This window comes from Cinclus cinclus, chromosome 20, assembly GCF_963662255.1.
Source record: "Cinclus cinclus chromosome 20, bCinCin1.1, whole genome shotgun sequence".
Classification (NCBI taxonomy): domain Eukaryota; kingdom Metazoa; phylum Chordata; class Aves; order Passeriformes; family Cinclidae; genus Cinclus; species Cinclus cinclus.
The window spans coordinates 2,801,040-2,825,354 of NC_085065.1; the positions used below are offsets into that span (position 1 = coordinate 2,801,040).

The 24,315-nt window shown below is 45.4% G+C and overlaps 1 protein-coding gene across 1 annotated transcript in view; it reads right to left on the reverse strand.

Moving 5' to 3' along the window:
* MAP2K4 (mitogen-activated protein kinase kinase 4) overlaps nt 1-24,315 on the reverse strand; it is a 67,093-nt gene that overhangs the window by 19,309 nt on the left and 23,469 nt on the right. The window contains exons 2-3 of the mRNA XM_062506056.1: nt 21,410-21,512; nt 5,172-5,346 (exon numbers count right to left, since the gene is read on the reverse strand). Of these exons, the coding sequence (XP_062362040.1) occupies nt 5,172-5,346; nt 21,410-21,512 (278 nt within the window). The remainder of the gene's footprint in view (nt 1-5,171; nt 5,347-21,409; nt 21,513-24,315) is intronic.

The following is a 24,315-nucleotide window of genomic DNA, read 5'->3' on the forward strand; positions in this document are numbered from 1 at the left end:
AGTGGGACTAAGTCAGCCAGGCTGAGGATACTGGAAGACACAGGAAATTCTGGCCTACGGCTGAAAATCACTGTCTTTTGAGGTGGGAGAAAATTGAACACTGTGGAAAAAACCGCTCTGTCTCAGCTGGGTTACTCTCCCAGCTGTAACTACTCCTGACAGAATAATAGTTCAATTAAAAAGAAGTGCAGAATGCTTCCATGATAAGAAGCTTGAAGGTCAATCAAAGCACAAACCACTCCACTCATCTCCTGGTGATGTATTTCTCAGCCAGCTGAACTGGTTAAAACGAAACTGGGAGAAGCTGCTGATGGTGAAGCCCAGATGTCCAAGGTGTTCCCTGCTTCAGGGCAGAAGAGGTGGGGAGCAGGTGAAGATCTCCTGCCTGAGCCTAAGGCTCACACATCACTGCCAGGAACACCAGATGCTCAGGACACCACTGCTGTGTTTAGGCTCCTGACCGGCACAGGAGCCACCCAACACATCAAAGGTTGACTATTTAAAATATGTTATTTATTTTATGAACTTTTCAAACATGCAGCTTTCCAAGCCTTCCAGAGGCACTGTGAAGTACCCTGGCTAAGACAACCCATACCATGTACAGTATTTCAGTGCAAAGCAGAGCATCCTTCTGTAACTGGAAGAATGCTCCTCAGCTTTCATTCCATTTGGGCTATTTTTTAAAATTCATATTCCAGGGATCTTTTAAAGCATCCTTTTTTTTGTGTGAACTACCACCAGGGCCAGAAGGAAACCTCAGGACAGAAATTACACCCCTCAGCAGCTGAGCGAGTTTCCCAAGAAAACATTTCATCCAAATAAATGGGGCTTCTCTGCATGCCTCTAATTTGTGGTACCCTCACGGAACAAGAGGCACAGTCCCTGGAGCAGCTGGGACAACACCATGTGGTGATGGTGGAGGGTAAATACAAAAAGGGCTGGAGAATTGCACATACTGTGGAGCCCCTCAGACAAAACCAGGACAGCACTGGAGCAGATCCTGAGGAGGAACCAGGGCTCCCTGCACAATGGGAAGCCCAGGACAAGGGTCACAAGTCACTTATGGATTGCCAGAGACTGGGAAAAACCAGACTAACAGAGGAACAAGAAACCAGAAGCAAAATCAAAGGACAGTGTGTAGAACTGGAAGCCCGACTAGGTAAGATCACAAAGAGCTGATGCAGCGAACACACCAGCCAGGAAAAGAGATTTCTCCCAGGAAAATGAGGAGCCAGGAAGAGAAAGCTGCCAAGGTGAGGATTTAGCATACAAACTGACCTTGCATTTATTGGTTTGCATAGCCAGATCTGGCAATGGACAAAACTGGGCTGTCTTGACCTCATATGCCAAAAAATCCTTAAGAAAATGAAAAGGGTAGTTTCAGTGACAGGAAGACTGTGATGGCAGTTGACCCAGAGTAAAAAGGTGCATCTCCAGGAAGATCTGAAAGGAAGCAGCCTAAAGAATGAAAGGATTGGTTTTTATCTGGAAATAAAAATTTGGAAGATTAGGAAAACATAATGCAACATTTTCTAGGGGCAAAAACGAGAAAGGTTTGAACACAAATCCTCTTGAGTTGGATCTCTCTTTCCTTCATCCTTCCCCCCTCCTCCTGATAGCTCCAGGAAGCAGCTCTCTATGGCAGAAAGAGTAAGGGATGCACAAACAATTGCAGGTGGCAGCAAAAGGAGAACCAGGTCCCTGCCCCTGCAGGCCACTCCAGCCTATTCCCAAAGAGGTACAGAATGTCTTTTTGTCATTGAAATGAGCATTCACAGAGAATGACCAAGGCTAAAGGAGGGACAAGAGGTCATCATCCCATCCATGCTTCACCAGCTGAAGCTTTGCTGCAGTGGTTTTAGCCAGTGATACAATGAGGCTCATTTCAGGGTAATTTTCCTCTATTTCTATTGACTCTGGAGCACAGATGAAAAGCCTGACTCACCCAGGGCCTGGCAACCCTGCCCATGCCAGGAGATTCATTAAAGGTGCCAGGATTGCATCTGTCAGGACTCATGGGCTGATAGACCAAAATGAGTTATGGGAAAAATGAAAGTAAACAGCATCTCCACCTGCAGAGCTCAAGTTATTTTGGTGATATTTCAGCCCTGAGGAATTGTTTTCCTTCAGTGGCAAGAGAAACTGGGTGTACAGCAAAAAAAGGGTGTGTTGGGGGAGCCCTGAGGGCACAGAAGCCTGTGTGCCCTGTGGCACTGATGCCACACACACCAAGCAGGGGAAAGCTTGGGAAGCTTCGAGGAACTGTTCCTTGGGCAAAGTCAGGACAGGCTACAAAAAGCAAGAGAAAGGAGCTGGGAATAGAATTTGAAGATACGCTCTGGCAGCCATACCCTTTGAGGGGAGCTGGATGAGTGACCAGAGGTGCCCAGCTGACCAGGAGCTGCCTTCAGCCAGAGGAAGACTCCAGCAAAGGGAAACAAGCAGTGTTTCAACTTCACACTTGCAGAACAAGGAGGATTTCAATCTCCCTGTGGTAGAATGAGGTGACAAGCCTGGTCATAGTAGCTATAACCAGAACATAGCCCTTCCTGGCCACGCTAGGAATTCGCAGCAACAGTAGGGGAAATTTGGGGAGTGGTGAAGGATAGAGGAGCAGTTGGGACAGGCCCCTGTGCCAATTTTCTCTGCATCTAGTGAGAAGTACAGAACAGCTAACTTTTCGCTTGCAGCTTCCACAAAGCTTTTTCCTTGTGCTGAATGTCCTCTCAGTGCCTGCTGCACTGGTGCTGCTCTTGGGGAAGCACAGGAGCAACAGCAGCTCAACCAAATAATAAGACACTGGCTGCACAATCCAGCTGTGAGAGGATCCTGTCAGCTGCTCCCAGCACGGTGCCACACCACAGAGCTGCAGGTGACATGGAGATCCTAGCCAAAACCTCACTAAACTGACACATTTTCACAAAACTCCATTTCCCTTCTCAAACTTCTCTTACATAAGAGCTTTATACCGAAGGAGAACACATGGCTGGAGGCAACAGCTCCACGGTGAAGAGACCACAAAGCTTGAGAGAAAGAGAGAGCAGGAGGGGGACAGTCCCCAATATGGACAGATTAAGATAGAGGAGGAGCAGGAGACAAATGCACAACCATGGCTGCCCCAAAAGCATCAGGAGGCTGAGAGAGGAAAATCTGAGGAGTGTGGGATGAACTAGTCACTAGCACAAGCTTAGGCCCATCCTGAAACCTCATCTGAAGGAACTGCACCATGCAGTCCAGGGAATTGCTGCTGCTGCTGCCTTGGAGGCCTCACTGACTGTTCCACCCACAGGTCTTCCTTTGATCAATTTTGTGTTTTCTTCCCACTGGGACAAACAGAACAGACACTTACCACTACTGTTTTAGAAATTATGCTGGTGCCCAAACCCTCCAACTTTTCTTCCCCAGCAGGCCCAGCCATGTCCACCCAAAATAAATAGGGTCAGAGAAAAGAAGGTGGCACCAGCCCAGCCCATAACTTCTAACATTTCACAGCTTAGTCACTGTAAACAAATCGGGTTTACTTGTTTAGAAGTGAGTCCCCAAGGCTCAGAACATACCTCATCCCTTGGGAAAGCCAGCTCAACATGCTGCACCATGCCATCTCCAGCCATGTTCTTCAAGGACACAGAACTGGTGCCTTCTGCCTCCCACACGTCTGTACCTGCACCATGGGCCCTCAACAATGACAAGGCTCACCTAGGGTGCTGAAAAGCCCTTGTGCAAACAGTGTGGGACAAGAGAACCCCTATGCCAGCAGACACATCTCTGTGACATGAGCTAATCCAACAAAGTGCCCTTCTCTGCATGGCTGTAGCCACTGCAGAGCTCTGGGGGTGTGCCCCCTTCACACCCTTAGCAAAACTACAGGTACCCAGGTCACACACCCTGAGTCTAAGAAGATGGAGGAATCATTTCACTACATCAGTGTTTTTCAACATGTCACCTGCAAACTACACTCGTGAGTTCTACCAAAGGCAACTGAAAGAAACCAGCCTTTAGTTACAGGCAACATCTAGCTCCACTGGAGACTTTCAAGGATTCAAACCCAGCTTGAAACAGCACTGCATGGTCATCAAAAATACTCAAGAGACCTAGCCAGTGATCCCAGCACTGTGAGGAAGACAGTATTTACTGGAGAAGATCAAAGGATGGGAGTTACTCCAGTAACCTGAAACACTAGATACAGGTAGGAATTATATTCAGAGCAGATGGAGCTGGGGCTGAGGTATGTCTGCTTGGCACGTGAGACCAGCAGGGGCAAAGGTTTCCAGACTAGATCAGGGAATATTTCAAAGAAGACAGAGAGTTGGAAAAGACAGCAACACAGAGTCCTGCATGGCTCACTTCTGGTTTTTTTCCTGGGAGCCATGAGAGCACTTAACAGTTGATGTCATTGACAGAGTTAAAAGACAGATGTCATCAGCAACCTGCAGTGAGGAAAGGAAAGGTCCAGAAAGACAGAGAACAGCTGCTGCCCACCTCCATGGACAAGCAGCTCCTCAAAGATGCCCAGTGAACAGCACTGCTGTGGCAGGACAGGTAATTATTGCCCAGCTGGGAGAGGAGGCTGTTCCTGGTTCTGAGGTTTTGGGTAGCATAAAGTAGAAAATGGACAGTCAAGAAACCTGCTACATTTTGCACCTCCAGGACAGTCTGACATGGTAAGCACAAAGCAGGCACTCCATCATACATCAGCAAGAGCACAGCATTCCCTATAAGACATCCACTCTATTCCAGCTCCTCCTGGCAAGGCCACACCATGGCACATGCTGACATAAACAGCTAATTTTAAGCCATTACCTTATTTCACAAAAGACACCAAGAAGCTATGAGATGTCAAATTGTGCCTACGACCAGCCTAGGCTGTACCTGAACCAGTGACCCAGAGGTGAAAGGCCCATGCCCCATCATCAGTCTCCAGAGACGTGTGATCCCCTCAGAACAGCAGGTTCCTGATAGACATTTTGAAAAGGGCACAGCAATTACAAGAACTTCACAAATCATCTGAAAACATGCCCATTATACACTGTATTTTCAGCAAACAGCAGCCTTTACACCAGAAATAAATAGAACAGAGCAGTAGATGGGGGCTAGATGGAAGAACCTTAATTCTCCATCACACTGCATCCCAACGGACTGAAGGACAAATTGTAAGGATGGGCATCACCTACTTTAACTGCCATAATTTGCCCACTTGGTTTGTGGACCATTTTGTTGACAGAACCATAAGCGCCTCGTCCAATTTCTCCAAGGTCTTTCAAGTCCTCTGCTGTAAAATCCCAATGTTGCTCAGGGGAAATCTTCAATTTTCCTGATGATTCAATGCTGTGTGTTCTCAGTCTCTCTCTGTCAAAAATATTGGGAAGCAATTTTTCCACATTTTAAATAGTCTTTAAATGTCTCTTTTCAGCACTTGATTAAACATTAGAAGAGAGGGGTTCACAAAGCTACAGCAACAATCTGACTCCACGAAGGATTTTGGTTGGGGTGGGGGTGGAGGGGTGAGGGAAAATGTTAAATCAAAAATGACATACACTTGCCCACAGCTTCAATTAAGGGTAAGTTTCTCCAGCTGCAGCATAAAATTCAATACGTCTCATAGAGTCATTCTAAGCACTCATTTACAGTTCTTTTTACTTTGCACAAAATACATCAGGGTGTGAACGAGATCTGGTAACATGCAGCACCAAGAGCCTGAAGAGCACTCCCAGTCCCATCTCCCCAAAGCTCCTGCTGCTCTACACCATCACATCCCAGCACCTGCCTCCCTTCCAGCTGGGATTCTATCAATACAGGCAAAGCTCTTCTAGATGAACCAGTGAGACTTCAGGAAAAGTTTGCCCTTAATGGAGAATTACAGTTACAAAAGAAAGTAACCCAAAACCCCAAAATTCAATACATTTACATAATCATTTAATTTATTCAAAACCAAATAAAGAGCCAATCATTTATAAAAACCAAGACAAGTTCTTTGCGACACATGAAAACAAAATCTGCCTGTTCAGGTGTGTCTTCACCAAGCACCGAAATTAACTTTCTCAAGTAAACCCTGCCCCTACTGAAGCCACCAAGATTTGCCCAGGTAAGGAGCAGATGAATGTCCAAAATTAGTGAACAGAAGAGTTCAAAGGTGCCCCCAAAGGCCTATTCACATGCAACAATGCTACCATTGAATTAGCAGGAAATGCACACGTATTTGCAACACTTTTCATCTTAAAATGCCATGCAAAATTTCAGTTTTTCATTAGTTAATTAGCTGATTCACACTTCTTGAGTCATAAAGTAAGCCAAAAGCCCACATTTTCCACTTTCAAGATGCATTAAGAGCAATGCAGACAGTTCCCACTGCAGGGCACACAGATTTTAAAGCACACAAGTACTTGTGACCACCCTGTGTACAGGGGAGATCTATCAAACTCAGTGGATATTTGACCCAGCCCCCACTTGCCTGTCCAGGGTCTGGCCCAAGGAGCAGAACACACACAGAGAGTTCAACTAAACACATGGAGCTTATTGAGTTTATCAGCTGGGGAATAAACAGGTCACGGCTGATTCCACGCTGATAAATCTCTTGTTGGTCACCAGCAGCTGTAAACACCACCCAGCTGGAGACCCAACCATGACAAGGATTTATTGGGATCCTGGGTTCTGAGAGGGTAAAAGGCCAATTGACTGGAGCAGCTACAGTTTAAATGGCTTCCTCTACTGCACTTTGGGTTAGTGCTGCTGCATCGGAGCAGCTGCATGTCCTGAACCCTTGACCCTTTTGGGAGCAGCTCCTCTCCCCACTGCTGGGCTGAGTCTGCCATGGTGTTTCCTGCTCTCTAACCTGACCAGCTCAATATTTCCATGTGCTGGTCCCTACAGTGCCCCTACACTGCACTTAGGAATGATTTGGGAAACCACCTGATAGTGCTACAACATAGCACAGGTGGGACAGATGCCATCTCAGAGCTTCTGTGCATAACAAACCCTGCATTCAGTGGGGTTCTCCATGGAAACAGCTTACTAATAAATAAGGAATGAAAAAAAAAAAAGGAAAAAAGGCAGCAAAACAACAAAAGACAAAAAAAGAACAGAGGAAAAAAGAAATGAAAAAAAAAAGAATAAATATGACCTCCACATGCGCCAAGTGTCTCACAGACAGCTTTTGTTGGGAACTGGTTTCTGTCTAACTGCTCCACCATCCTGTTTAGTCAGTGCCATAAAAATAGTTCTTGTTTTGAGGGAGGAAGGGAGGTGAGAAGCACCATGCCAAGGAAGCACTGACAAATGGGCATTTCCTGCCTCACCTCCTGCCAGCTGGTAGGCATGAAGGAGCATGATCTTTGAGAACTAAATCCTCTTCAAAAAAGACAAGGAAAAACGGCAGAGAGATGAACTGTTGAGTTTTCACTGACTGAGCTCCTTTTTCAGCTCGTTTGAAAACAACACTTGGTATCAAAGTTCTCATGGAGTTTAAAAATTTAAACATTGAGGTAATTTATTCAAATAAGCAATTAAACCCTTCTCTTCTCTTTCCTCTGTTTTTCAGACTAGGAAACTGCTTTTCTGACCCTACACCAGAAGAGAAGTGAATTGGAATTCATTATTTCCCTGTCACACTAGCAGCCTGTGTGTCCCCAGCTGTGGAGTGAAAGCAGATCTGGACCATTGTTCTGCAGCTGCAGGATGGTGCCTTGAGCTGCCGGGAAGAAGGTGGGAGCTGGGGGATGTCCCCTCCTCCCAAGGGTTGCACTGAAGGTTCTGCAGCTCTCCAGGGATGTGGATTGAGACAGACCATTACCATCCACCCCCAAACCCTCCCGTCTTGGAGCTTAGCTTCATTTCCATTACGTATTTATGATGCCATCTGCCTTGTCTCACAACCACAGCTCCTGCTTAGCTCTTCTGAAATACCCAGGGAAATGGTCTAATAACTAAATTACCAGTTTGACAGAGTGACAGATACTTGAATAGAGGTTTTGCTCATTTAGCTGATTTGCAAGCAGGGCAGTTTTCCTTTAAAGCAGCGTGGCCCACCTCAAGAGTTGTAACTAGAATGCAGTAATTACTTTTAACGTCAAAAGAGCCATGCTTTGTATCAGGAATTTTTCAGTGTAAATCAAAAGCCCAAGGGATTTCCGTGCCAAAAATACAAAAACTCTCTGCATTGATCTAAATTGGGAATTTTTTAATATAAATCTGAGTGAAGCAATAAAAACAATCAGGAGTGCAGAACACCTATCTGCATGTTTGTACTGCTGCAGATGTATGAGGACATAAATAGGGTGTCCATAGAGTGGACATGCCTCCAAATGCAAAAAAGCCTGTCTAAACCCTTCTCTACATCAGAGAAGAGCAGGACAACCACACAGCCCAGGATCTAGTGAAGGTAAAAAGCAGTTGGTGCCCAGTCCCTGGGATCAGCGCACATCAGAGTTTGCACAAAAGGCACCAGACGTGTCTTCTCTAATCATTTTGGTTTTAAACTGCGCAATCCAACCTTCTCTCTAAGGCTGGGAATGTTGGGCAAAACTGTACATATGTTCTCCAAATGCCCAGGATGTGTGAGATGGACTTGTGGGACTTCATATATGATTGAAAAAAGACACAATATAAATAGCTGAGGTGGGCTAGATACTCTTCTAGTTAAAAGCAGCATTTCCAAAAGCACCTTAGAGTGACTACAGCTCCTCAAAATTCATCCAGGGCTTGAGCTTTCAACTCCCCATCCTGCTTTTGAAAATTTTTGAAAAGCAAAGAAAAAAGGGGCTGAGGAGGTGGCTGCAGTCCTTGCACTTGAAAGGCACCAACGTGTCGGTCTCATTGCAGATGGTTACTATGCATGTCACAGCAGTTATTCCAGGGATTAGGAACACCAAGCAAGACAACAACTCCTCCAAACAGTTGTCCTTTGTCAGAGCTGTGTCCAGCTTGGCAGGAGGCGGGCGGGCGCTGGCGCCAGGCACCACCGGGCCCGGCACGGCCACCAGGCTGCTCGCCACAAGCTGCACAGCTGGACACGCATGGGAAGGTCTGGGATGGCCAGAGGACCCCAAAATCTCCTGTGCAACCCACAGACACCTTGGCAACCTCCCAGACAGGATGTGAAAGTTCTCCGAGCCCTGGTGTTCACACCCAACTACAGGGAGGCCCCAACTTTTTAAAACAAGTATTTCCTTGGCATGAAAAAGGACTGCTGAAAGAAGTAGAGAAAAGTTGGAGGGTATTTTAAGCAAAATTGAAAGTCAACAGACATAAAGCAAGGCCAAAAAGATGCTGTAGGTAGCTGCCTATCTCCTCTGTTTCACTTTGCTCAGAGCTCTGCAGGACTCAAATATATTCAATGGTACAGCTGACATGAATAAAATCTGCAGAAGCAGAAAGATCCAAGAGAACCAGCTGTGCTTCCCAAGCCTGCCTGGTGCTGGATTCTGCTCGGAGATCTCTCATTAAAGCTCCTATTTTCTATTTAACTAGGGTTAATGAGAATCTATTATACTTCTCCATAGGTTTGATAAAAAGGCTGATATTTTAAAAAATTATTTGCAGTACATCAGCCAAAGGTAAAGTGCAAATCCTAACAAAAAAGCTTCCAGGCAAACTGCAGGGTTCAAATGACACTGCAACTTCAGAGTACAAACACACTTTAGGACTGTGGCTGACACATTCCTACCAAGGAAACCTGGAGAGGTTTTAGAGAGCTTTGTTTCTTCTATCTCGAAGTCTGTGTCATTCCTAAAAGCTTTTTCAGACCCTGCAAGCCAGTGCTATTACTGTATCAACCCTAGTTTTAATTTCATTAGAAAAAGTATCCAGAAGAAATGTTCTGTTTCTTTTCCTACAGGGGTGGAAATGTTGTTGCTGTCACAAAGTTTTTTGATTCTCAAAAGAAGAAATTTTTGATTTTCATGAACAAACATCATCCTTGCAAGAGGGGCAGAACTAATTTGGGTTTGCTGTGATCCACATAAGGTGTCCTGAGGCTTCATTATACTCAGGAACAGATTCCTAGGCGTGAAGAAGAGATACAGAAAATGTGGCAAAGGAAAGAAATAGTTTTGCACCTGTGACCTACCCAGACTAAAGCAAAGCACATTTGCCCTTTCCTTGTGACCAAGAGGCTGAAATTATCCCTGGCAGTGCTCTGGCTTTTTATGCTCCTCCAAAATGTTAAAGATAATAACAAAAAGCAGAAGATAGCAGAGCCCTTCCACAGCCCACATGTCTCAGCCCAGCACATGCTTAAGGCTGCTAAGGGTCTCACTGGCTTCAATGGTGCTTGGCTGAGGCTTTTAAAATGTCAATATTTTGCATTAAGCTCCCCTGGTAAAATACTGAGTTACAATGGATTTTGATTAACCCTGCCCTTACATGGAAGAAACCTCTCCACCCATCGTGGTGAAGGCTGAGCTCAATTTAACGGAGCACATTGATCTCAAACTCATTTTGACTCAGTCATGAGCCAGACTGCAGCACATTCACTGAACCCACCACTGCTGGGATATCAAGCTTAAGCTGGAGTCAAGAACTTCAGGATAATACTGCAAAAGTCTGAGCTAATTAATTTAAACAATGCTTCTGAGAATGCTGATTCTTTTTATTTCCTCTCCTAGGTCATGGGCAGCTCCCTGAGAGAGAACAGCAAACAGAGACACGAGCACAGCCATAAGAATCAACAAAATAACCTCAATACAGACCATAAATAGTTTGCAAAATCATCATTACACAGCAATCACCCAATGGAATGACACTATTTCTGAGACAATTTCATTAATTTAAGAGATGCCATTTTTGAGGGATGGAGAAGATTTGACAATGGCTAACAGACAGGAAAGCTTACTGTAGCCTGCTGGAAAGTTTCTGGATGAGGTCCGCTTCTCTCCTTTTGAAACTGAACGGGACAATGTGATTATTACCCAGGGTTGCTTGTGTGTCACTTCAGCCAGGAAAAGTTGTGGAAATGACAGGAAAACATGGTGCTGTTATCACATGACACAGTAACAATACAACACAATACTCAGCTGGTCACACTGCCCACTGAACACTCAGCAGCACAAATCACAGCCAGACCTTATTCTTCCCATTTCCACCTAAGCAACCTCTCCCTCCTTAGGAGCAAAGTGACACCCAATTATCTGAACTCATTTTAACATATTAAGTCATAAGCAATTTGTTTTCTTATAGCAATGAGAATTATTATTTCCAACTGTATTATTACTACAATTAGAAACATGCCTTATTAACTTATTAGCCAAATATCTGTATGTTAGTGATATGCTACTTCCCTTGAGGCACATTGACCATCCTTGCTCTGCTTTTCTCGTCCTAAGGCAGATCTTACTAGCAACTTTTTTCCCTTAAAAAAAACTAAAAATCGAGCTTTCATCCTGAATCCACCAATCTAGGACTGGTGGTATCTCCCAGGTGGGCTTGCCATTCATCAGATCCCCTCTCCCAAATAAGTCTGAATGAATTGAACAGCTACATCCTTACTTATTCCCTCCAGAGCCCCACAACTGACTAGAGTTAATCACCACTCTGCACTAGGAGACTTCTCTAGGAACACAAATTGTGTTTGGGATGTCAGAGTCCCTCAAGCTGTCCAGCTCTAGAAATTTTTATCAACATGAGGACCTGTTATCTCAGAGCAGCTGGAGGAGCTTGGGTGAGATGGGCTTTTGCTAAGCACTGTGTGGAGAAGCCCTGGATCCTTGCACCACTCACCACTGCAGCCATGGACACATGGACACAGCAAAGGAAGCAGGGGCTCTGCTCAGCTCCTTGTGGGAACCACATGAGAGGGGCAGATAATGAGCGCTGCTAATTCAACTATAAGAAATGGTTTAGTTTCAAATACTCTAAAGAAGGGTTTTTCTAATTTAAACTTCTGTAGGACAAAAAATTACAACCCAAGTCTAGAAAAATCCAACTTCTCTTTTGGGATTTAAACTGAACAATATCCCACAAATTTTGGTCTGCATCATGGCAGGAAATAACCTGAAATTCACTGCCAAGAATGCACCTAGTCATGTATTTATTTCTGTGGCAGACAAGTACAGATGGGAGACACAGAAAGTACCTGACTGCAAGAGAGACTGCATATTTAGAGATGCAGCTACTTCAGTGTGGTGACCAAAAGAGCTTGTAACAAGACCAAGTAAACCAAATTCGACTTTTATTTAAAATGTCCCTTCTCTAAGACAAAAGATTTGTGCAGACCAGGTGAAGATTCCCAGGCTCCAGTAGTGTAGTGAGATTTTCCATGCTGGGCTGCTCTGTGATGGCTGCTGGGGCACGGTGCTCTCACTGACCCTTCAGAGCCAAGAGCTGGTTTGCTGTAAGCTCTGCAAGGATGCTAGCAGAAAACTAAGCGTGCTGTAAGGAGATAAATCAATGTTCCTAGACAACCACCCTTCCCCTTTATCACTGGTGTGAAATACCCACCTAGAATATCAGAGAGAAAAGAACACAAGCTGCTTTTTAGCAAAGCCCCTGTGGTCCTCAGAGAGGACAACCACCTCCACACTGCTGAAGCAAGAGAGATCAGGAACAATCACTTCCAACTGATCCACACTTGTCTCTGCAAAGGCACCACTTACACCAGGCATGAAGGACTATTTGCTCACCTGGATTTATTCCAAGCTTACTAGATTTAGGCTGGCTATCCCAGAGGATGGGGCACTGAACAGGTTCCTCAGGGAATGGTCACAGCCTCAAGGATGCCAGAGTTCAAGGAACATTTGGACAACACTCCCAAGCATAGGGTGTGATTTTTGCAGGGCACAGGGCCAGGAGACTCAATGATCCTTGTGGGTCCTTTCCAACTCAGTTTATGCTATGATTTTATGATTTGCTCTCTCTTTACTGAAGTTTCCCAGAATGGAAAGGTGTTTGTGGTATGAGCAAGAATATCCATCTGATATCAAGGATGGCTGTAGTTTCCACAGACATAATACACAGCAAATCCAAATAATTTTAAGTCCCTTTCAGAAGCCTGTTCATCAAAAAAACAGAATAGCAAAACCAGTTCAGTCCCACAGGCCAACCCCCACCTCCATCACATCCATCCTGTCTACCACAAGATACTTTCTTTCCATGACCATTCTGTTCAACAGCTGATTTTCCTGAGTGCATCCTGTTCATTCAGACCCAACATCCTCCACGGCACACGTTGGAAGTCACTCATTTGTGCAAAGAATGAGGACAGAAGTTGTCAACAGAGACCAATGGGGTCGATGCAGTCTCTGAATCTGAAGGCCCTTCTCTCTATTCTCCATTCCTTGATGTGTACAGAAGATAAAAGCAATGACTGATTCCTTCAGTTTGAACCCACCAAGCAGAAGAGTTGAATCACTTTTCCATAGCCAGGGGAAAACAAAAAACATTTTACTACGAGGTGGTGATGGAAGTCTGAAGAGACAAAGGATGTGCCTATCCTGCTCTGATGAAATGTGGGATCCCAAGTACACAGAGTAGCAATGAGCAGAATTTATTCCACGTGCTGGTTTATAGGGGTTTCCTGCAGCAGTGTGATTTTCCATTTGGAGTCAAAGGGTTGGAGTCCAATCAGATATGAACTGTGGTGGTCCATGCCTGACCCTCTCAGATTAACAGTGACACTGGCAGCCCCTCAGGGTCAGAGCCCAGCTCCACCAGCTGCTCAACACAGCAGAGACACACAGGCACCAAGCTCAGCCCAATGCATAAGCCATGTTCTACTTTGCTACTTGCAAATAATTATTGAACAAGATATTTATCCCAAAAATTGGTGCATACACAAATATATTTATACACATGTACTCAGATGTTACATGCAACATTCCAATTCATCCTATCTTCCTCTCCAAACACCAGCATGTTCTGCATAGGAAGCCAGCAGTTATTGCACTTGCCCAAGGAAGAGGGGGGAAACATGGGAATATTGGGCTCTCTTTAGCCTGAGGACTCCACCCATGTGCCAGGACACCAGTCCCTAAGACATATAGGATGTGAGGATGGGACAACTATGGCCCCACTGACCTTGGATCAAAAATAAAAAAATAAAAGCTCATAAAGTAGATTCATGGAGCTAGAAGAACGGAACTACAGAAAGCCAAGAGGGCATCCCATGCTCTCAGGTGGTTTAGAAACATGAGCAAAAGCATCTCCTGCTCCCTGGAAAAATTTTAATGGCAATCATTTCCATCTGATGGGTTTTCAGAGCCTGCCCTACAGACTCTTGAGCTCCGACACAGCGATGCCCAGTGCTCCCTCCTGGGCAGGACAGCAGCAGTGCACTCAGCTCAGAGCATCCCCTGGAACACTTTGGGATGCATGAAACACACAGGTGGCTTGGGATCATTTTGATCAAAAAGCTCAAGTCCCAAGGACTGCTCACGGCAGGAGGGAGAAAGGGACAAATTTTAGCAGCTTCTGACTGTCAAACAGAATTCTAGATCTTGCCTTAACCATAAAAAGTTACTGGTGAATACTCAATCAGATAATCTGAATGCTCGGAGATGGCATCACACCTCACCTTCTCTACAAAGTATGAAGTGAGAACAGCTTACAGAATTTTCCAGATGAAATGGTAAAGGGACAAACACACACCAGTCTTAAAATACTCTGAGAATACAACAGATCCAGGTGCTATTTATGGAAAAGTACAACATGAATACATCTGTGGTCTCCCACTTTCTCATGAGCCCTCCAGAGACGACTGAAGCATTTTGGTGTCCTGAAGGCTTTGAAAGTCTCCACACACCAAGACTGACAGCCAGTCTTCCTACAACACGTACACAGAGATCCTTGCAGGTGGATGCAGCACCTCAAATTAAAGGTAAGGAAAGAAGGGAAGAAAATTTTGCTTCTGGTATCAAAACAGCATGAAGCAAGAGCTGATACCAACTCAGAAACTACTCGACCTACTTTCCCTGCTTTGAAATAAGCACTGCAGCAGTTACATCTTGGTGTGAGTTATGCAGCTGTGCCAGGATGTGTCTCCTAGATGTGTGAAGAGGACTGCAGCTCAGGAGTTCCTGGGGTCTACTGCACACTGATGGGACAGCTCTGCTCCTGCCAGAGCCAGTGCTACCTTGGAACAACCAGAGGAATTACAGAAACCCAAAATTCTTAAACCACACCAAATCCTCCACAGCTTGAAGCCCTGAACTGCTTTCAAAGAAAGGCAGCACCATCCCTCATCTCATGCACAGTAAGTAGAATGGGGGAAACTCCAATTCTTCATGGCCAGGATGACAGACTTCCCTAAATCGTCTTTCTCAGCAGACTACAGAAGGCATTTTCAAAGCATGGACCTTGCATTCAGGTTTATAAACCTGTGCTTTTAGAACCAAGATGACTAAGCAAGAAAAATGGTCACCCCCAGCTCTCCTTCAGGCTCTGGAGCATGACAGGTACCCCCAAATGAGCAACTTGTTCCTGCACAGGCTGCAGACACTGGGCTTTTGACATAAATATGGATGGCGTCAACAATGGTGCCTTGTATGTGTCCCAGGGAAGGGACAACCACAGGTCACCCACAGAGCCATGTCACTGGATGAAGGAGAGGCAACACAGCTCACCAAAAGCCAGGCATGAGAAGGGAAGTCTAGAGGAAACTCCTACCCAAGGGAAACATCCCCAGCATTGCACTTCTGTGCAGACACTCTATGTCCCGGCAGACTGCACTGACAGAGATTTCATGTTGAATGAAGTCAAGTTCAATTTGAAAATGAACATTTTCAGCTCATCGTGCTACCTTTCTTATTCCCACTGACCCAGAATGCTTCACATTTACACACCCTTCAACTCAGCAGAAAAAATCTGGTAGCCAACTCAAAACCACTACTCTTGAGTGACTTACCCCAGACACCACCTTAAGTGTCCCTGGAAAAGTGAAGACAACACTATTAAAAATACCTTTACAGGTAACACAGCTCTGCCACTACCACATCCCACCTTCTTTTGCCCAACATGTCATGGAAAACAGCCCTGAGGAGGCAGTCCAAGCATCAGCCAGTGCACCTTGAATTAGGAACTGCAGGACATTCATGCCTTGGTGTGTGAGACATCTGTGTCCCAGCTCAATGGCCAAGGATGGCTGTGTTGCCATGAGGGCCCTCGGGGACAGCCTCCAACCTCTCCCACCTTGGATAACCCAATGGCTCTGTCACCACAGCTCCTCTGCCACCCCAGTACCCAGCTGTCTGGGCAAGACAGGTCAGGTCTCAGTGCTCTGGAAGGTGATTTGCCACCATCACCATCCTCTCACCCACCCTGCTCTTCCCACCATCGAGGGCACAGGCCTACCCCAAGCCCTGGGCAGGGATCCTGTTATGCATCAAACCAAGAGGATCAAGGCTGCAAGGTCCAAATTCTGCCCCCAAATGAGCAGCTCTGACCATGTGTGCACAAGAAGCAGGACAGCAGCTTCCAACCATGCCTAGATGGGAGAGGTAACACAGTGCTACCTGTGGATCACAGATCAGAGATCCCTGTTGAACTCTCTATCACAAGCTTCTGGCCTGACTTCTGCCTCTTCCAGAAGACAGCATATCCCAGTTTCCCATCCACAGGATGGGGAATGTAGAAATTTGTGCAACAATTTATAATTGCACAGCTCAATCACTCAGCACCCGTGAAACACTTGGAACCCACGGGAGTCAGGTCATTACATATCAGGCTGGACTTGATTTAGACACCCAAGGGTGGCTCACTAGTTTCCAGAAGTTCTGAGAAGCCCAGGTCCCTGTAGTGTGGCAGGAAGGCTACAAGGTGCTCAGCACCCTTGAAAAATTAATGTGAATTAGCTGAACAGAGATAGACAAGGTCCAAACTTTGGTTCCAGACATAGAAGGCCTAAAGTCAGAAGCTGAATGCTGGGATATCAAACCCTTCAGAAAGAACAGAACAGTCCTAACAGGGCAGTGAAGCTCCAAGGGATGTGGAAGCTGCTAGACAAGTTTAACTTGGAAGCTGCAGACAGCAAAAAGCTCATGTGCAGAGAGGATTTGCACTTAAGGAACACCAAAACTTAGAAAGCTAAAAAAAACCCAAACAAACAGACCTTAAAGCAGTACATTCAGTGAAAATCTCACACTGACTCTGGCAACACCTTCTCTGAAGCAGTGACCTACTTGAAACCAGAGATACTCGAGCCTGTTACAGACCACATAATCTCTGTCATGCAGAGATCACTGGCCAAATGAACTTGCAAACTCTTGGAAGGAAGGGGAAGGTTAAATACAAGGCAAAATATATGCATTTTCAAAAAATTACAGAAGAAACATTGTTCCAGCACTGATGATGTTTGTATGAAAATTGAAAGCCTGGTTACCAAAGGCTCTCACAAACACTGAGATGTCCCTGCTGAAGCCTTGGAGGTTGCATTTTACTTGTGCTGACTTGAAAATACAAGTGATTACATCCAGAATTCTGCAACTTTCAGGAAACAGGACAGATTCAGTCACAGGAAAAAAAAAAATCCAAGTTCTTGGTACCTTTGACTCTTGAATTCTGCCTCCAAGGCTTCCAGGCAGCACTCCCTGCCACAGGAAGGTATCACACAGCAGAAAGGTAACAGAAATCAGTAACAATAAAGATGTGAAGGGACAATTACAGAAATGAGGAAGAGACAGAAATATTTACAGGAAAATTCACCAGTAGCAGGGAACATGCCAGCTAAGGATATTCCCCTTTGGGGTTTAGGGGTGTTTTTTAAAAATGGCAGGAACTCTCTCAGGTTACTTCCTATAGAACTCCACCAGCTACAGAGCCTGACCCCACATGCCAGAAGGGTATAGGAAAGCCTAAGTGGAGATTAAAAGAGCAACAGACACTGTAGAGAGGCTTTGGAACAGCCAAAAAAAAAAAAACAAAACAAAAACCAAAACAAATAAACAAACAAACAAAAAAAAAAAAAACCACCAAAAAACCAACCAAACAAAAAACCCCCCACTTTTCCAGGAATAACAGTACAGAAAAAAAGGAAGCAGCAGAGACTAATATGCAACTGTACCTCCACTGGCTTTTGAAGAATACAGCCCTGACAGTTCAGCAGAACATCCAGCACATTATTGGGGGCAGCTCTCTGGAAAGATTCTCCCAGGTGTCACAAGGAAAAGCTCCATGCAGGGCAGCTCTGGAAAGCTTAAGTCCCAATAAATCCATGAGGACACTTAGGAGCTATACAGAGACTGTGGAGTTCAACTGGACACCAGACACGTCAAACAAAGTTTGCACATTAAGAGAGATTAGTTCATTTTGTCACCTTTCCAGGTGCAGCTGCAATGCTCTGGTAATCAGGTTCTGAAAAGGTGGCAACTCTGAGAGTCAAGAGACTTCCCAGCCAGCAGAACACTCAAGAAGCAGCATGCTGTCAACCAAATGCCAAGCAACATTCTCTGTGCTTGCCCATTTCCTAGCAGGTCGATCTAAATCCTCTAAGTCAACATCCAAGTATCACTGCACAAGAATACAAAGCTTTCCAGAAAACCAAAAATCTCATCTACAGCCAAATGGTTTCCACCTTGGTTTCAAGAGCAATGGGCAGCACAGCCCAGCCAGAAATCCTGCCATGCACAGCCACAGTCACACCTCACCACATCACTCCTGTTAGTGTGATCTGAATCTCCTTTTAGCAAAGGCAAGCAGCTCTGTAAAGCTTCCACATAGATAACGAAGTAATCTAATTTTGTTTGTGACCTAAATCCTACTTGGACACAGGACAGATGAGGTAAAAGGTGGGATGCTTTCCAGTTGGTATAATGGGTTGGAATTTGAAGAGCTCACCCTAACCATGGCTTGTGTCCTCCAGCCTCTGCAATGTCTGCTGCAGGGAAAACAAAGTTAGCAGCTGTTAATCTGGTCTAAGTGACAAAGTCAGCCTGAACTCACAAGAGCCATGGGCTAACCTGGCAGGTCTCCACAGCCTCGACTGCTCCCCAGCCTGCACAGCATGGTAATCACACAGCCTCACTGACTCTGACCAGGCATCAGCCATCAGTAGAACTATTACCTCTTCTCTAGACTGCATCCTTTCAAGTATGAATTATATTCCCCAACTACTATCTGTAATTCAGGCTCTATTCTGCCTTGCCCTGTACAGGTCACATGTAAAATTATGTTCAGGCAGGAAACATATCATGCCTAGATGAAAAAATCTCTTTGCGCTTCTCAAGCGGATTCACTGGCAGCAGTTCCAGCTGAACCAAACAAGACACACCTCCTCCACCACATGCAGTCACAGAACCAGAATGGACCTTCCTTCCAAATCCCTGCCTTGCTTTCTGCTGCTCAACACACCATCTCAGGCAGAAGCAACAGGACACCCCTGGATCGGTGGATCCAAACCAGAGAACCCCAAATTTCATGTGAGAAATTGACCTCTCTGTATCTTCAGATCCACCCATCTGGACCAACAGGGCCTGTCCAGGACAATCCCCAGCAGTGTGGAGCCAGTGCTCATTTCAGGAGGACACCCAGGCTGTTGGACTCCACCAGGCTGAGAAGTGGCTTGGTGAACAGAAACACACTCTGCGTCAGGAACACGTCTGGGCAAGGAGCTCTGAAATATCCAGCTCAAATCCAAACTCTAGAAAAGGTTTCTAGCCTACTGAGGAAAAAGTCACTCCAGCATCACAGGGAAGCAGGCAGGAGACAGAGATACATCAGCTGTGAGACAAACACTTGACAGAAGCATGCAATCAGAAGATGTCAACACTGCTTTTGAGGAGCAGCATCTGCTGCGGACATAGAAAGGACACGAGGACAATTTGCTGCATCCAAGCTCAGCCAGCCTCACCACAGAGAAAGCAACCAAGCTAACAGCATCCATCTCTTTCAAACAGAAATGGCCATTACAGCTTGCAGCCTCCCAAGAAAGCTTTAGCACAGATACATCATCAATTCTGGCACTTGAACACCTATCATATCCAACCCAAAACACCTGCAAGCTCTCAGACCTAGTAACACCATTAACCCATTAACCAGCCCAGGATCAAACCCCTGCCAACAACTGCAACTCCACAGAGAAAGAGCAGCACCGGTCTTGGATGGTGTTGACAACCACTTGCACAAACATGAAACTTCAGATGTCACAGACTAACAATGAAAGCTCTTCTGTGCTAGACAGGAACCACTGTGACTTCCAGTGAATCCAAGACAGAAATCCGCACAGATAAACACAGGAAAGTCAAATTCCTATAGATGGCTGATGGTGGGGACTCACTAGCTGAGACTAAGTCCTTTATTTAGTGGACTAACAAGGTCAGAGAAATGAAAGAGCCCCAGAAGAACCCAGAAGGCGTTCTGCAGAAAATCTTTACAAGAGTTTGATGATGTGATGAGACACAATAAGTGAGTATCTAAATGTGAGCTCTATAACCAATAAGAACATTCCATTTCAGAGAGCAGAGAGAAGGAAAGAGGAGGACTTGCTGGACAGATCACTCAAGATTTTAAGAATCATCTAAAGCACTCGATCAAATTTCTCTATATTGTAATTACCATCAGTAACTCATCAGAAACACGTTCCTAATTTGATAAAAGCCTGTTTGAAAATCCCTAGCATAAAGAAACTCCCAGGAACAGAGCCCAGCAGGTATGTCCTGGGGAAGCAGAAAGCACTGAGCTCCAGGACAGAGGCAGTGACATGCAGAGCCAAGCAGGAGCAGCCTGTGACAGGGACACCCCAGAGAGCCCAGGCAGCAGGGAGGCTGCAGGTGCAGTACTGAGACTTGACACTGACAAAACTCCTGAGACCTTAGAGAAGAAAAATGTGGGACATCTTTTGCATGATTGCTGCATCTGCCACAGGAACTGGCAGCAGGGCAGCACTGTCCAGCTAGATTGGTGGATCTGAGGATACAAAGCTGATCTTTTTTGGTGCTCATGTACCCTGGTATTTACTAGAGTCAGGAACAGCTTTGTGTCACACTTGCTCTCAGACTTTGGACAGGGATATCCTGGGGCTAAACTTCACTGAGACCTAATCGCTGCATAACTCCCCTAACAACTTCCTGTTGCTAAAGTGACAGTCCTCAGCCTTTGTCTGTTTTAGTGCTGAAAACCATTTTAGCACAGTTATGTCTTTCACAAGTAACACAGAAACAATAAATTCTAACAAAAAGTAATAAACTGAATAAAGAGATAGGAAAACAACAGTGAATCAAGTCTAGACAGTAATCATAAGCGTATTTAGCATTATCAGCTACAATACTCAATTCAATCAATTCTGGAAGGCATTAGCTCCAGTGTAAACCAAGAAGATCCCAATTTAACCGTTTTTAAATTCTGGAAAAAAGTCTTTTACAGTGACTCAAACTGAGAGATTCAAATAACCTACAAATAACTGGACTAATCAAATTGCATGTAACTAACACTGGGTGTTGGCTAATTCATTTCAAAGTTGTTCCACGAGTTGTGCCGTTGGCTTTATACTCACATGTGTGGATTTTGGAAAGGAACTCCAGAAGTATTTAGAGTAAATCTTGCTGTGGACTTGAAAGGTGGATTTGCAAAATTTAACTTCAGCGCTTTGCGTTTACCTGGGAGACAACGAACATAAAGTAAACTTTTTGTCAGCACAAAATATTGAGAGCATCTGGAAATAAACAGAAAAAAAAATGGCATACTGTAAGAAAAAGATTTTACATTTTACAACATTTGCAAATCATAGCCTGTGTTAAGGACATGGGGATGGTAACACAGAGTCAGCTCTTATACCAAGGTCCTCCCCAGCTCATTCCAAGGCAGTTGCCAAAGCAAGGCATCCACAGCACCTCCTGTGACAGCTGGAGCACCTGGATCACCTGCTAGGGCTCCAGCAACCACAGCACCTCCAACCCCAGGGCTGAGCATCCTCCATGTACACCCATGGGGCAGAGAGGCCTGACCAGCAACACACAGCCTAGGCACAGCACCAGACCTGGGGGGATGGCACTGAAGGGGGAAAGGACACCTTGGGATGTCTTATGTGACACTCCAAGCATAGGATGGCTGTGGGGGCTCCTGACCCTCCTCAGGCTAGCAGCAAATGGAGATAACCAGGCTTGAGGGAGGATGGATATCTGTGTGCTCCTTCTGCCAAGTAGAGAGTGTCTGAGGAGTGACCAGGTGAGGGAAAGCTCTGCAGCCAACTAAGGAAGCAGGGGGAAACACAAAATAAATAAATAATAGTGTGGGAGGAGTCCTGGTCAGTGCACCAGCCACTGCTGTGTTTTCCACGGAAGGTGAGATGACCTGCTCAAGCAACAGTAGGATCAGGACTACAAAGGCAGTTTTCCCTCCCCAGCCCTCCCACTGGGGTACAGAAGCCCCTGTCTTGTTCCCATTTGGCCACAGGAAACCTGCATTCCCCCACACCAAAACACCTGAAATGAAGCCTCTTCTCCCCCCACCTTCTCAGGAGCCCACAACTGAATTCCCCGCCAGCTTCCCACTGCCTGGGTGATGCCTTTGGGTCAGAAAGCTCCTTACGGATTAACTCAGTCCAAGCCCTACCATGGGCAGGGACACCTTCCACTAGGTCAGGATGATCAAAGCCCTGTCCAACATAACTTTGAGACAGCCACAGCTTCCCTGTGCAGCTGGTGCCTCAGCACTCCCACTGTAATCACCCACTTCAAGCTGACACTAAGGACTCTCAGCAGAGCACTTTGTACCTCGTGCTTGTCCCTTGAGCAAAGGGCACAGCTGAGGGCAGGTCTGCAGCAACCAGAGGGCTTTGTGCGAGTGCACAACCTGGCACAACACCATGCCATTGCCTGACTGACCTCCCATACCTCTTCTGAGGGCATCTCCCCCTCTCACAGAGCAAAACCAGACTGAGCGCTCCACTGCAAAGGGTCCAGAGGATGTGATGCTTATCCCTGAAACCTCCCTGATCATCGGCTCCCCCCAGGGCTGCACAGGCACAGGGGTGGTGCTGGGCAGGAACCCAGGGAGAATGGCCACACGTCTGCCCTCACTCACCAGACCATCCTGGCAGCACACATCTGCCCTCAGACGGGGTCCAGGGATTGTTTCCATTACCCTTTGAGTCCGTTCCATTCACACACCTGACACTCTGTCAAGGATGGTTACATCGTTTTGTAAGATCTTCCCCTTCTCACAGCAGTGTTTATACATCTGAGGAGAACATGGGATTTGAAGTGGCCCAAGATTAAAATTAACACAATTAACTACAAACCCTCATCAGAAAATCTCCTCACAGCCTGCTCCTGGTCTTACTATTTGTAAACTTTATACAGCAAGTTTCTTCCCATTTTTACTCAGGGACAGAACACTTTGTAACTCAGATACTGGTCTATTGATTTCTACCCCAGTAGGTTTCTAAGGATAGTTTCAATTATGTCAATCTACCATCTGAAGCTGGATTTTCTACAAATCCCACAAATACAGAAGCTTAGGCTGCCCCTGGGAAGCAAACAGGATGGTTTGTTTCAGCTCAGCTGATGACCTAGGAATGCAACTGGGAAAAGCTAACATCCTGAGAAATGCCAGGAATTTCCATCCAGCACAGATCACATGGAAACCTACTGTAAGTGAAACAACAGATTCAAATGAAGCAAAGTCTGAGGAGAGCCAAAGCAAACTGTGTTCCCCAGTAGCCTTCCATAGCTTCAGCTGTGGACTCCAAACCTTGAGTTTCATCCTAAAAAAAAAAAGACTTTTGACTCCATGTCTCTATTCCTTGGAGACACATCATTCTAACTGGAGGTAAAAGTGCCCCTTTAGATGCAGTTTTGCTGTGATTTTGCTACGCACAGCTTCATTACAGACCACCCTGCCTCACTACAACAAAGAGGTGTGAGGGTTATGGTGCTTCTAGAATTCACTAATGCCTGTCACCACCCAGGCTGTGTGACCAAAAATGTCTGAAAATGTGCTGCAGAAATATTCATTCTATATAATTTGTCTTTTAAAGGTTCTGCTAACTTAACACATAATTCTGATCATCGACCATTATAACATCTACTTCTATGAGAACTTCTACAGTAAAGATTATGGGAGAGAGAATTATTTGGAAGAAACCAAAACTAACTCCAGAATAGATCACTTTTTCACAAATTAGGGTAATCTCAACACCAGACCTAAAATTATGAAGTTTCTTGACTTACGGTTTTCCTAGTTGTGACTACTGCATTTGTTCAGCTACATGTTAATGGCTTTAACAAGTCCAGACCATATCTGAAAGCAGGATGGCCTGGACTTTGGCTGAGCAGAAGTGGAAAATACTACCTTATGTTTTGGGGGAATCTAAACAGGATTGTATCCTATGTTAGGCTGCTCTCCAAGAAGAAAAAAGCCAAAAATATCTGTCTGGCTGTAAATAACTTAATCTATCCA